Source organism: Aegilops tauschii, chromosome 5 (assembly GCF_002575655.3).
Source record: "Aegilops tauschii subsp. strangulata cultivar AL8/78 chromosome 5, Aet v6.0, whole genome shotgun sequence".
NCBI lineage: Eukaryota > Viridiplantae > Streptophyta > Magnoliopsida > Poales > Poaceae > Aegilops > Aegilops tauschii.
The window spans coordinates 339,666,360-339,679,840 of NC_053039.3; the positions used below are offsets into that span (position 1 = coordinate 339,666,360).

Below are 13,481 nucleotides of genomic sequence, written 5' to 3' on the forward strand. Positions count from 1 at the left end.
AACGCGTATAAACACGTATTGACGGTGTATCTGATTGGCGGGGGCCACCTGTCAGGCGCTGACGTGGCAATCTTTTTACAGAAAACCCCCTTACTTTGCACGTAATCACGTAAACGCCCAATTTTTTTGCGGGAAAAAGGCTCCGGTGGGAGATTTTTTCAGTTCGCAATATTACAACACCGAATCGGACTTTTTTGAAAGTTTTCGTTACGTTGGACAAAGAAATTAAATAAACAAATTTGAACTAAAACCACGACGAGTAATTTGAAACGGAGGGAGTAGCATAGAGGCACACAGTAACCTGAGAAAGAAGAATGATTGAGTTTACTTGTAAAACATTCTGATGGTAACACTCCCCCTGTCTGCACTGCATGGCATTATCCGGCAAAAGGAGATTCCCGGTTGAGCCACTACTACGCTGTACGTAGACCACGTCGGCTACATCCCTACACGGCGTCGAATGCGATGATTATGCACAAAGGCTGCGGGCACTTCTACTGTTATCACACAAGAGCCGACAGAAAGCAACATTCGTAGTTTACTCTAGCCGAATTGTACAATGCTTAAGATGATTATGGTTTACATGTGTGATGTGTCTATTCCCAAAATGACTACATGTGGTTCATGTGTGTAAAATTTACGATATTCATATTTTATGCCAGTCTACACAACTATATCGGCACAAATAAGCCAACGTGTTTTTTCCCTGTGGCCAGGACTAATCTAAACTGTATTAATCTGTACCAGTACCTACTAAAGTAAGCGAAATTGACTGCAAAAAAAGTAAGCGAAATTCTTTTTTTGCTTTAGACTGTTGTAGAACTTCTATCATGTTTACTCGGTAAAAAGGAGTATTGTATAATTTTGACCGGTAAAACGGGTGTGCTACCTTGAATTTCGCCTATTTCTTAAAGATACAGGTAGTAACAACTCGGGTGTTTATAAGAAAAAATATTCAGCTTACCAGGCCGTTCTCTTCTTCTCTGTTTGTTGATCTTGAAACTTCCATTCCCTCGAGCAATTCACTCTACTATTCACCAGAACGGCTTGCACAAAGTCCAAATTATAATTTCCCAAGGTGAATGGCTTAGCTAAAAGGCCCTGCGCTTTCTGTCAATTCTATTTCAGGTACGGTTCGACCAGTCCTTCACTCGTTCCTGCAAATTGAAGCAACTGTTACACGGTCAGGGCTTAAACAAAGGCTAAAGGCAGCTGTAGCATAAACCCACGGCGACAGTAGCGCAAAACCACGTACACTAAACCGAATTAACCTGCGAAGTTGAATAGTCAATTTAATCATCCTATCCTACGTCCGATGGTCCACCCGACCCCGGGACAAACTTTTCGCCATATAAACGCGAACCCGCGGTTCGATTTGGTATATGAAACCGCGGTGTGACATGCCCGTCTCTTTGATCCACCCATGTTCGTTCCCACGAAGAAGGTTTGGGTCAACTCCATGAATGAAAACCTACGTCGTGTCGCCGGTAGAAACTCTGGTCCCGTTGGAGGGGAGGGCGAGCCGTTCCCGCCACCAACCACCACCACATCCCTTCCCTCCCTTGCCCTGTTTGCTCCATCACAGTCCTACGGCAGGGTCGAGGCCCGCACTCCACACTTATATAAAGGCCCGGCTAGCCACTCCATCCTCCACCCAAGCCGATCCCCGCCTTCTCCTTCTCTCCAATCCTGCTGACCTGACCTTCTCCCTCGCCCGAGCTCCCCTGCATTCACAGCCACCGGGTGGCGGGAAACATTCTTGATCCTACACGATATTGATATACGCGGAGCTTCTCGGTTCTTGCCATGGCCGCCAAATCTTGGAGCCCGTTCTCGTGCTGCGTCGGCGGTGGCAGAGTGGCGGACGACGACGACGACTGCAAGCGGCGGATCGGGCGGCGGGGGAAAGGCTGCGCGAGGTCGTCGTCGAGGATGTCCTTCAAGAGCCTGAGCTCGTCGGGGACGCTGTCCCCGGAGGACCTGTCGATCACGCTGTCCGGGTCCAACCTGCACGCCTTCACCTACGCCGAGCTCCGCGCCGCGACCGGGAGCTTCTCGCGCGCCCACTACCTCGGCTGCGGCGGCTTCGGCCCGGTCTACAAGGGCGCCGTCGACGACAAGCTCCGCCCCGGGCTGGCCGCGCAGCCCGTCGCCGTCAAGTACCTCGACCTGGACTGCGGCACGCAGGGCCACAAGGAGTGGCTGGTGAGTGCCCAACAGAGTGCAATGCACTCTCAAGCACGATCAGATGCTTGGCAGATCAATTTCGAAGCCTGGTCGATGAACAGCTAGCTCATTATGTGGGTTGTTCTTGCAGGCTGAGGTATTCTTTCTTGGGCAACTGAGGCACAAGAACCTGGTGAAATTGATCGGGTACTGCTACGAGGAAGAGCACCGGATGCTCGTGTACGAGTTCATGAACGCCGGGAGCCTGGAGACGCACCTCTTCAAAAGTGAGTTACTTCTTCACTGCTTTCTGCTGTCGATTGATCATTCTGAGGATTAGTAGTACGTTTGGTGGTTCTCGAGACCAGCAAGATAAAGAAATGTTTTAATTTGGAAATCTGGGTAGCACGTACGAGTGCCATCTGGTCCATCAGCGATGAGCTGTTCTTGTCCCCTGAAGTTTCTTTTCTCGAAGTCAAGAGGATAGCTGAGCTGCTCCCTGCCTTCCAAAAGAACAACACACACTTTCTCTTTTTAAAATCAGATGAATGTGGATATTGGATATTTACTAAAAAGGGATACCGGATATTTTGGATTAAAAAATTATTTATCCTACCAACTTCCTGGTGCTTGCAAGTTACAACTCTTGGTCAACGTGGAGAAGGAAACTGACCTGAAACATCCTACCATCTTCAGGTACCAATGGCTCTCTCCCGTGGATGACAAGGATGAAGATCGCTGTCGGCGCGGCCAAGGGCCTTGCCTTTCTCCACGATGCCGACCCGCCGGTGATCTACCGCGACTTCAAGGCCTCCAACATCTTGCTCGACTCGGTAAGCCACCTGTAACTTCAGACTTTCTGCAAAGAAAAGAAGCAGTTTTGAAAATGATTGTCATTTGGGAACTGTAGTAGTGGTTACCAACAAATGGGGTCGAACACAACTTCACACCTCTTGCGCTGGAATTACTACAAAGGTGTCTGAAAAACGAAAATTAATTTGATCTCAAGTCTTAATTTCCAACCTTTAGCTTTTGACCAGTTGAACCATCCAAGATGCCATGTTTCTGAACTTAGCTGGCCCAGTGTGTTATGGGCAGCTCTGACCTGACTGAAACTCTGAAGATTCTTGGATGAATGCCAAATCTGAGGAATCCAATTAATTGAGATACATTTAGCAGTCATGATCAAGTTTACAGAAACACCTATAGATTAGTAATTCACAAACAGTAGTACAATTGTACACATATATTTACCTTGCATCTACTTTGAGAAAATTGTTCAGCTTGTAACGCATTGTATTTCACTTCATGCCATTTCCCTAACAAAATTTCAATGCTTGATTTCAGGATTACAACACCAAGTTGTCCGACTTCGGGCTGGCCAAGGATGGGCCTCAGGGCGATGCGACACATGTGACAACACGTGTCATGGGGACGCATGGTTATGCAGCGCCAGAGTACATCATGACAGGCCACTTGACCGCCAAGAGCGATGTATATAGCTTTGGTGTAGTGCTCCTGGAGCTCCTCTCTGGGCTGCGATCAGTAGACCGTGCACGGCGACTCAGGGAACAGAACCTGGTCGACTGGGCTAGACCATACCTCAAGCGCTCTGACAGGTTGTACAAAGTCATGGACCCAGCTCTCGAGTGCCAATACTCATGCAAAGGCGCCGAGGTGGCAGCACTGGTGGCATACAAGTGTCTCAGCCAGAACCCAAAGTCTAGGCCCACCATGAGGGAGGTGGTCAAGGCCCTCGAGCCCGTCCTCGGCATGGAAGACTTCTTCCCTGTGGGCCCATTTGTGTTCACAGTCATTGTGGAGGAGGACAAGGTAGTGGACATGAAGGTGGAGGTCGAGGAGAAGCACCAGCACCCACGCCAGAACCATCAAGACAGGCACCGGCAGAAGTACCCCGACTCAGCAATCCATGCCGGCATTGTGCTCCGCCGCGGCGATGGGCTCATTACCGGATTCACCGGTGCGCAGCGGCGGCAACAAAGGTCGTCGAGCTACAATCGGGAGAGGGGGGCATAGGACCTAAGGTAGGGAAGTGAGTAGGACAGAATGTTATGTACATACCATAGAGATGTGATACAATGTCACATCGGTTTGTTTGTTTCGGATTTGTGGATTGTGTTTCTTTTCTTCTTTATAGTTTTTGGAAAGGTCTCAGGGGACTTACGCCCACCTTTCTTCTTGATAGTGACAATGGGTGTTAGATAAATATAGGGATGCAAAACAGTGTGACAAAAGTCCGGTTTTGATTTTCGCAAGGTTTGTTGTTCAAGATGTTTTTTTTTAGAATCAGCCGGGGGGGGGGGGGGGGGGGGGAGTTCCCCCACCTGAATATTTTACTCAAAGTGACCAAAATGCATGAGGATTGTGGACTGATCCAGTTTATAAGGAAAACCGGATCGAAAACCTAAACAAATTGACCTCGTTTATGAGTGAAACCGGGCCGAAAACCAAAATGCCAGAGGAGTGATCAAGATGTTGTTTACAAATCAATGGTCTAGTTCAAAGGGATGCCCAATGCTTCTTTCATTTGCATAAATTTTGGTCCAATATCGTCCATTGTTTGCAAATGAAATGAGTAGTTGAAAAAATTGACATGCAGGGCTTTTGTGATTCTTTAAGAAAGTGAAATGTGTACTTGAAAAAATTGCAAGCGAGGCTTTTGTGATTCTTTAAGAAAATAGAGAAAACAATGCAACATGAAACTAACACTGTGACAAGTTAATGTTGATGGTGTCAGTTAATACTGGCAAGCTGGACCGAGCACATGTTTATCAGTAAATATAAATGCTGGGGGATGGGCAAGTACATGTCACCTGACATATTGAAGGTTGACGCAAAAGGACTAAGGTCAAGTCAACATCAGCTTTGCAATGATAAGCTTCAACTGTGAAACTGTACAGAAGAACGTTTGGCAAGCTAGCTTACATGGCAATAGATTAACTGAAATGCATGTTTCTTTAAATTAAGTCTCACCCGTCCAGCTGAGACAAGAGATAGCCCAATAGGAATGCAACCACCAGAACTGAAGGTTTGCTACGCATCTGTTTACAAGATATACATAAATTATCAGTATCTGATAGGACATCAATCTTAATGAATCATATATGCAAAAACTATAATTGAGAAGCCTTGAGTTGAAAAAAGAACTGCAAATAAATTTTGAAGAGACTTTTGGGAGCACCATCATCGGAGGCAAGGAGTACTCCAAATATTCAATATCACATCACCTATATAGCACTCATACAACAGAATCATTTGTAAAATACCATGTTTCTGCTCTAATCAGGAACGTCCAGAGAAAACAGGGGATGAAAATATACAAGAGTCGTGCACAATCTCTGATGTACTTGTCATGCCAAGCTCCATGTGATTTGGCATTGTTTTCGTCTTCAGAATAACATATAGAAAATGACACATAACAGAATGAAGTGAAAACCTAAGAAGTGTACACCATTATCACCAGACAATGATGCCATCAGATACCCAATCAAGTAAAAATCTGACAGATATGCAAATCAATAGGAATCAAACTGCAGGATTTATTGCACAAGGATGATTCTGTAGGATGCAAATGCAAGGTATGATCAGAATGCCATGAGCAATTTTCCTTAAAAGTGCAATTGATGAGGCTAGTCAGTCTCAGGTGCCAGGATTGGGTCATGAAACAGAGGATCAGAAATGCATTCCAAGTATACAAGTGGCTCATTCATTAAAACATGACCATAAGTAGGAATGCACTACATTTGCCGCCCTGATGTCCTGATGCATCAAACTTAGAGTTCTTCGTGGTTCAGAAAGAACAGATAAGATGTTCTTCTCTGATAGTATAGCTCAATCAAGAAAATTGTTGCTACAGAATGGAAGGTTCAATCTTTCAATATTAACTCCAGCAGCTTTATAAAATAATATGCGATATGTATCTAAGTCGGGGCTTATGACCAGGGTGCTTCACTGTTGTACATATAAAAGTCGAACTTCTGATAACACTGTCAATGTGATAAAGAGTGAAAGCACAAAGCAATTGTACATATTTATTTAATTTAAACTGACATGTTGAAGGAGTGAGATCACACGTAGAGCATCCCAGTTCATACAGGATACAAACTGTCTGTACGTGTAGAGAACTTCTGTTGTAGCCACTAACTTAAATGTATGAGGCACTTTCATACCGGAATGACCTATAACTATTGCGCTATTAGACATCATCTACAGCAGAAGCACTTTTAGTTACGATGGCTATTTGTACTGGTTATATATTTCTGCAATATTGATAAAGAACATGGCACAGCTTGGTGCACTTGGAAACATTTTAGCAACTTATTCTATAGCTTAACTTTTAGTGAGGAACATTATAAAGTTGGTACCTTAAATGCTAAAGTGATCTATGCATCATCATTCTGAAACAGCATTACTGTTCTTGGAGTTAAGAGCTTGTCTAGGCTACACTGTATAAGGAGCAGAGTAATTACTATGTGTTGACCTTGAAGTTTCACTTAGGTAATAGGAAAAAACAAACGGCTATAAGATATCACATGCATACTTCTTATAGATGCTATGAAAATCGAACATTTATCTTCACAGTAATTTGCGCCATCTCCCTATTAACAAAGAACTATCCTATGAAGCACCGATACGTCCAGAAGCTGTGTATCGGCGTATAATATGTTGCCTATACTCCGATACGTCAGATACGCCATCGATACGCGTATCCAATGAGTATCTCGTTTTTCGATTTAAAAAGAACGAAAAAAATGCTGATACGGCCGCCGGGACGGCGCCGACACGTCGGGGACACGGGAAGCCCAGTACGAGCCCACTCGTAACCCTAAACAGCCAGCGTACCCAATTCGTTAGGGCGGTAGACTGGATCGTCGGGCGAGCCCATCGCTGCGGATGACTTCAGTCTCTCGTCGCCGCCGCCGCCTGGAGTCGCTCGTTGCCGCGGCCTGGGCGTGCTGGCTGTGTGTGCTTATTTCCGCCATGCATGCGTGGTTGTTGTTTATGTGTGCGTGCTTGCTCACTGCTGAGTAAATTGATGATGATTCAGTCATCCAGTAGGCGAGGATTGAGTAAAGTGATGATCAGTCACTCATTCAGTCATCGAGAAATAGGCATGGATGCAACAAATGGGTAGTATTTTGATCTCATCTCAGGCATTCAATTCATTGTCTTCACAATAATATGGCATTTTATTAATTATTTATATATACCCGCCGTATCGGCGTATTGCTGTTTTTAGAAATTGCCGTATCCCGTATCCCCGTATCCGTATCGCCGTATCGGTGCTTCATAGGAACTATCCTGTCACTGAGCTATTGGAAATTAAGGTTTCCCAAGGAATAAGGGAAAATATTCTCATTAAAACATGTGAGAATCATACAAGTCAGCAGAACGATACTGAATTTGGCCACAAAATTATACAATATTTAATATCTGAAACAAAATATACTGAAAAAAATATGCGGGGAATCAGGTTCGCACACAATTCTTTGATTGCTATTGGTTTAATTTTCATTTTCTGAATCAAATTTTTTCTCTTGTTCTGTTAGCTCTAAATTCTTTTATGTAAAACATGTAAACTGTAAAGGTAAGCTGAAAAGGGTAATTTCATACGGTCGGTCGATGATTGTGCCAAATTCAAATGGACATCACAAAGGTGTTGTTAACAATAGCCAAATTTCGATTGCATATACTACTTGAACATATTTGGGCGTCCAGCATGTTTTCCCCTTCTCTGGAATACAGAGTGTGTGACTTGATCGAATCGATGCTACTGATAATAAAAACAGGTTAGAAACCACCAGCAGGCAAGCAAACAATCGATATCTTATGACACTTCAATGGAGAACCTTCTGTTACCAATTCCTGGGTATATTTCATTCACAATAATACAGCAGTAACAGTGTAATCAAAGCAGCACCTACACCACAGAAACAACATACCCGAAGCCGAACCTCGTTCAGCTATAAGCTGTGGTGTAATCCTGGGGAGCTCCACAGGCACCGTGAAGGCACGAAGCGACCCCTACCCCAACGGTGACGGCGATCGTTGCGGCGGCCTTGGCCACGGCGTTGGCGGCGGGGCGCGGGGGGCAGGGCGCGGCGAAGGAGTGCACGAGGTGGAGCGTGAGGTGGAAGCACGCGGCGAGGAGCAGGGCCGTGGCGGCGACGGCGGACGCGGGCAGGCGGGACTCCGCGGCTGCCACGAAGGGCTCCACGAACCACGCCGCCACCGTCGACGCGGCGAGGCAGAGGAATGCGAGGTGGAGGAGACGCGATCTCCCACCGCTGGCCGCAGCTGCTCGTGGAGGTGGCTGGGTCGGCGTTGCCGGGGGATGGGTCCCGGCGGGGGAGCGGGGGAGTTGGGTGGGCGCCTCCTGGTCACGCATCGTCGCGGGCGCCGGCGGCGGGTTCGACGGCACAGCACAGCACTGGAAGATGTGCGGATTGTTCCCTCGTCTGCGGATGGAATGCGACTGACGACGGCTGTTTATAGTACTCCATGGGAAGCAAAGCGCCTCCCGTTTCGCGTCGGCGGCGACGTCGCACGGTCGCCATGGCACTGGCCGATGTCGACATCTACGACACCGCTGCACTTGTGCACTGTGCACAAACTGACTGACTCGTGGGCCTGGCCTAGTCCCGGGCCCAGCGGTCAGTGAATGAGACCGGGGAGCTAGTGACTCGCTGCAGGTGCCAGTTTCCTTCTGAAAACAAAAGAGGCCTCAAAACAAAAGGCAGGGCTGGGCGGCCGGTGCGAGTGCGACTGCCGCCTGCATTTCAAGCCCTTCTCGAGTCGAGTAAAGAAACAGTGGAAAATCCGGTGAAGTTTCTATGATTTCGTCACGGAGCACGGCGCCGCATGACGCCATAAAACTGGTCATGTTTTTCCTCGAAACCATGAAAATGACCATGATCATTTTTTAAACATGCCGAAAGTGATCGTAATTATTTTTTTATGATGAAATACTCCCTCAATTTTTATTTAGTTCGCGTATTAGATTTGATCAAAGTCAAGCTTTGTAAACTTTGACAAAGTTTATATAAACAAAAATATTAACATATACAATAACGGATCACATCATATAGATTTGATATGGTAAATGTTCATATTGTTTTCTATAAACTTGGTCAAACTTTATGAAGTTTAACTTCGGTCAAATCTAATATGCAGAGTAAATAAACACGGAGGGAGTACATCAGTCCGAGAACAAGATCCAGAAAGGGGAGAGGGAAGAATGAGATGATCACAATTAGTTGAAGGAGGTCCTGAGTGTGGAAAATAACTCGATGCATCTCCCGAATAAAAAATAAAAATAAAATCCCTGTAAAATGGTTGACAATGTGCATCACCAATATATATAACTTGGCTACTGATACTAGAGCTACTCACTCCGCCTTGTGATCCGGAGGTCAAGTTATTTCTTTACATACATGTGAAACACCACCGTATGTCAAGGCCCCGAACGGACCCAAACAACGGCTTAAACAGCAAGCACAAAGGCAACTACTACCAAAAGAGAAAGGCTTAAACACCATGTGGCCTAATTTAACACAGGCACCCGCCAGCACAGCACCGGGCGCATCGGCATCCGTCTGTACAGTTTTTGCACGACCACACGCACCCGCAGGAGCACTCGGGGCACGACGGCTTCGGGCAGCTCAGGCACGACCCGCCGCTGCAGCAGCCTCCCTTGTCGCAGCACGACGACTGGCACCTGAAGCACGACGGCTGCCCCTTGCAGCACGACGACTGGCAGTTGAAGCACCGCGCGCACGAGCATTTGGGGAGCTTGAAGCAGCCCCCCGTGCACCGAGGGCAGGAGCAGCCTGCGCAGCTGCAGCTTGGCTTGCAGTCGCCGCAGCAGCCGCCGCCGCCCGAACATGAGCCGCACTCGGGCTTGCACTCGCCGCAAGGGTTACAGCCGCTGCTGCAGCACTGTGGCTTGCTGCAGCTGCAGCACTCGAAGCAGCCGCAGCTTGGTTTGCAGCATGAAGGGATCTTGAAGCAGCTGCAGCAGTTTGGGCTGCAGCATGAGCAATTTGGTTTGCAGCATGAACAGTCCAAGCACATTGGTCTTTTGCAAGTTGGTAGGCATTGGCAGGAGCAGCACAGCCATGAAGCACATATGCACAGTTTTGATCTGCAGGAAAAACATTTCCCCCAAGTTAGACCTGGGCGGGTTCAGTTAGCAGGTTACAAGTTTTGGGCAAATAACTATCATGCCATCTGAAAACAAGTATTCAGAATTACAAATGAATGCGTATCTTTCATAGTGTTATCTGCTACTGCAATGTCATTTTCTCTTGGGACAGATTCTGTGACCCAGCATGAATTATTACCAGAACTTGTGTATTCTTGCCACTAAACGCCTGAAAGCAATACAGGAGAGAAGAGATACCTGATCCACCAGTAAAGACGGCAGGACCGGTGCTTCCTTTTGTTACTGCAAAAAATTGGTTCCGTCAAAAACACACTATACATGCTTCAAAGAAATAGGATGTTTGAGTATAGAGGGCCTTACATTGGTATTAGCGGGTCTTGTTTTGTACCAACAAACTCATTTACCCTGAAAAGTATTGTACACGGATATTAGCAGGTAGCAGCATGTAGAAAAAAATAGCCTGTAACAATGGACAAAATAAAAGCATTGTGCAAGGATATTGGCGACATGTATAAGAAATTAAGGGCTAGCTCTATCCATGAACAAAGCAAAGAATGCTTTGCAAGAGAATTGTGCTTGAGTTCACTCAAGCATTTAGCTCTCCATTTCAGCTATTTCAACTTCGAGAGCATTATCGTTTATGGATGAAACCCAAGAAATGTCACTCCCAATTGAACTCGTATAATAAATGTTCTGATGCAAGTGGGGTTTGCTGGGGAGTACTGCTTTCAGAGCATGACTTCAAGTTTGGAATATGGAACAGATAAACAGAAACTTACAGAGACCAAACTGACATAGAAACCGTATGAAGGTACAACATACAGACTAATCCATACATATGGCAAGAACTTGACAGAAACAGGCAACTGCATGCATACTAGAGTAAAGAAAACATAGAATCCTAAACTTAATTAGTTGGTACAACTTTCAGGTGGAATACTAGTTTGCAATGCAGCGAGGATGATGGTGTGTGCATACTCTTTCAAGCAACCAGAACGTGAGACTGGTTGAGCCCCTTCAAGTAAATGTAGCTCGTCCTGCGAAACAGTGTTTATGTCAAAAGTCACCCACTGTAGGTAGAAGATCTTTCTGCATTTGATATGCATGAATGTGGTAAATTACCAGAGAATTGGTACTGTAAATATTATGTAGGACCTCAGATGTTTTATACTAGATAATTCAAGAAGAGAGAATAACCGATAAAATGGAAATCTGACTGACCAAATTAAGGTTGTCTTTGTAAGTGCTAGCAAATGGATGCTTAAAAGCAGCAATAATAGTCTGGACTGGACTGGACTGGACTGGCTCCTGCTTTAAACAAAGTTACTATGATTCTAAAGCCACTGCTAGCACAAAGGCATAAAGAAGAAGGGAACCCCGTCACCTGAGCACCTTCGGAAATCTGCTCCTTGAAAGCAGAGCAGCATGTGTTCACAAAAAAAAAGGGGTATTATTCTCCCCCGTGGAAAAACACAAAATCTATATATCACATAAAAAGCCCCAAAGCTGGATGGCAGCCCATCAACCCCAGCTTCGCACGGCGGAATAATGCCATGCCTGGCCACGGGCCATGCCGTCCCCGTGCCCAGGCTACTCGTCCTAGCAAGCAAGCAAGAACGGCGACACGACAGCGCTTCCATACATGCATGCGACTGACAGGGCCACCACTCATCATCATCACTGGTCACTGCCCATGCCTTCTTTTCCCGCAAGGAACCGGACCAAACACGACAAAGGTACATCCATGGCACACCCAAAGAGGGCAAACGCTTGTCCGGCCCCGGATTGTCTGCGCACGCCGGGGCACGCAGCAACGCCGCCTCCCCCTCCCCTCCCCTCCCCATTCGCAGCTCTCATTAGGCTCGAATCCCCAGAACGCTGCCGAGATAAATAACCCTACTAGCTAGCACAGATGCAGGAGCAGCAGTGGATTAATAAAGAATTGAACGGCCTAACCGTACCTACGGAGGGTAGAAAATAAACAACGACGACGTGGCGTTCGTCGCCCTTCACCACCAGCAACTGCTGCTACCAATGGGACTACTAGTAGATGAGCGAGCGAGAAGCAAATCGGATCTTGTTTTAAAAATGGGATCGGCAAAGTCAAAGGAAGAGGGAGGAGCGATGAAGCAGTGAGTAGCGCGGCGGCCGAGGCGGTGGTCAGAGAGAGAGAGAGAGAGATTCAGAGAAACGCGGCCGTGACTGACCTTGAGGAACGTGAGCTCGCGGTCAAGGATCTGCACCTCCAGCTGCAGGCGCCGGCGGCCGCACATGTCCGGGTACCTCGGCGGCGACCTGGGCTTGGGCGCCTCCAGCACCACCACCGCGCCCTCCCCCATGTCTCTCTGTCTCTCACACGCCCGGACCCGGAGGGCTTAGGCTTAGCCACCGGCCCGCATTAGGCGCCGGCGGCGGGGCGGCAGCTAGCAGCAGGAGGCGCGGCGGAGCGGTGGTTGCGCACTGGCCGGCGGTGATGTAATAAGGAATCTGAGCAGCGCAGGTGAGTGCGTGCGTGCGTGCGTGCGTGCGATGCGAGGAGATGGAGGCGGGGGACGGGGGCGGGGGCGTGGGCTGGGGAGGAGCAGAGCAGAGTAGAGCAGGTGGTGGAAATGAAATGAAGGCGGAGGCGAGGAGTCTCTCCATATAGCTCGCGCTGCGCGGGCAATAATAGCAAAGGGAGGGAGGGAGCAGGGCGCGTGGGGTTTAGAGAGAGAGAGAGAGTGCGAGTGCAGCCGCAGGGGTGGGGTGGGGTGGAGTGGGGTTTAATGAGAGAGAAAGAAGATCAAGGGAGGACGGAGGAGGCGACTGTGCGGGCCGGTTCGTGACTTGTGATGAGCCTCTGCGCTCGTCCGTGCCGGTGAATCGGTGATGTGCCATGGGTCCGCCCGCCCGCCCGGTATGGGGGCTGGGCAGCGAGCGCGGCCGTGACCGTGAGCCAGCGCAACGGCCGCCCGTAGTGCCAAGGAAACAAATGCCACTCCAGAAGTATGTTGGAGCGATGATTATAGAGTTCAAACACTTGGTAGTAGGAGTAGGAGCGATCAATTGCAAATAGTGCCGAGTTTGATGGAGGAAAAGGCTGCTGCAGGGTGATGTGATGAATTGAGTTTGCCAGCGACGGGTGGGGAAT

The 13,481-nt window shown here is 47.7% G+C and overlaps 3 protein-coding genes across 5 annotated transcripts; 1 reads left to right on the forward strand and 2 right to left on the reverse strand.

The window, feature by feature from the left end:
- Window positions 1-830: 830 nt before the first annotated feature.
- LOC109739450 (uncharacterized) lies at window positions 831-8,904 on the reverse strand. 3 transcript variants are annotated; one of them, XR_005757375.3, is made up of 8 exons: window positions 8,130-8,704; window positions 5,161-5,228; window positions 5,001-5,079; window positions 3,190-3,310; window positions 2,840-3,025; window positions 2,580-2,669; window positions 2,444-2,479; window positions 831-1,157 (listed from the first exon to the last, which is right to left on the reverse strand). XR_005757375.3 is itself a non-coding variant. In XM_073500354.1 (2 exons), the coding sequence occupies exon 1, from the start codon at window positions 8,573-8,575 to the stop codon at window positions 8,147-8,149; it is 429 nt and encodes a 142-aa protein (XP_073356455.1). In that variant the 5' UTR covers window positions 8,576-8,904; the 3' UTR covers window positions 4,434-5,228; window positions 8,130-8,146. The 3 variants fall into 3 exon arrangements, 1 of the variants encoding a protein (XP_073356455.1); XR_012184821.1 differs by lacking the exons at window positions 831-1,157; window positions 2,444-2,479; window positions 2,580-2,669; window positions 2,840-3,025; window positions 3,190-3,310 and having other exon boundaries at window positions 4,924-5,079; XM_073500354.1 differs by lacking the exons at window positions 831-1,157; window positions 2,444-2,479; window positions 2,580-2,669; window positions 2,840-3,025; window positions 3,190-3,310 and having other exon boundaries at window positions 4,434-5,228; window positions 8,130-8,904.
- LOC109739447 (serine/threonine-protein kinase RIPK) lies at window positions 1,638-4,442 on the forward strand. The gene is made up of 4 exons (XM_020298537.4): window positions 1,638-2,205; window positions 2,318-2,453; window positions 2,863-2,999; window positions 3,514-4,442. Exons 1-4 carry the CDS (start codon window positions 1,807-1,809, stop codon window positions 4,201-4,203), a joined length of 1,362 nt encoding a protein of 453 aa, XP_020154126.1. The 5' UTR covers window positions 1,638-1,806; the 3' UTR covers window positions 4,204-4,442.
- A 579-nt stretch (window positions 8,905-9,483) lies between the features above and the next one.
- On the reverse strand, window positions 9,484-12,950 carry LOC109739448 (uncharacterized). Its single transcript, XM_020298538.4, has 5 exons — window positions 12,559-12,950; window positions 11,330-11,388; window positions 10,712-10,756; window positions 10,589-10,633; window positions 9,484-10,330 (listed from the first exon to the last, which is right to left on the reverse strand). The coding sequence occupies exons 1-5, from the start codon at window positions 12,688-12,690 to the stop codon at window positions 9,736-9,738; spliced, it is 876 nt and encodes a 291-aa protein (XP_020154127.1). The 5' UTR covers window positions 12,691-12,950; the 3' UTR covers window positions 9,484-9,735.
- Window positions 12,951-13,481: the final 531 nt, after the last annotated feature.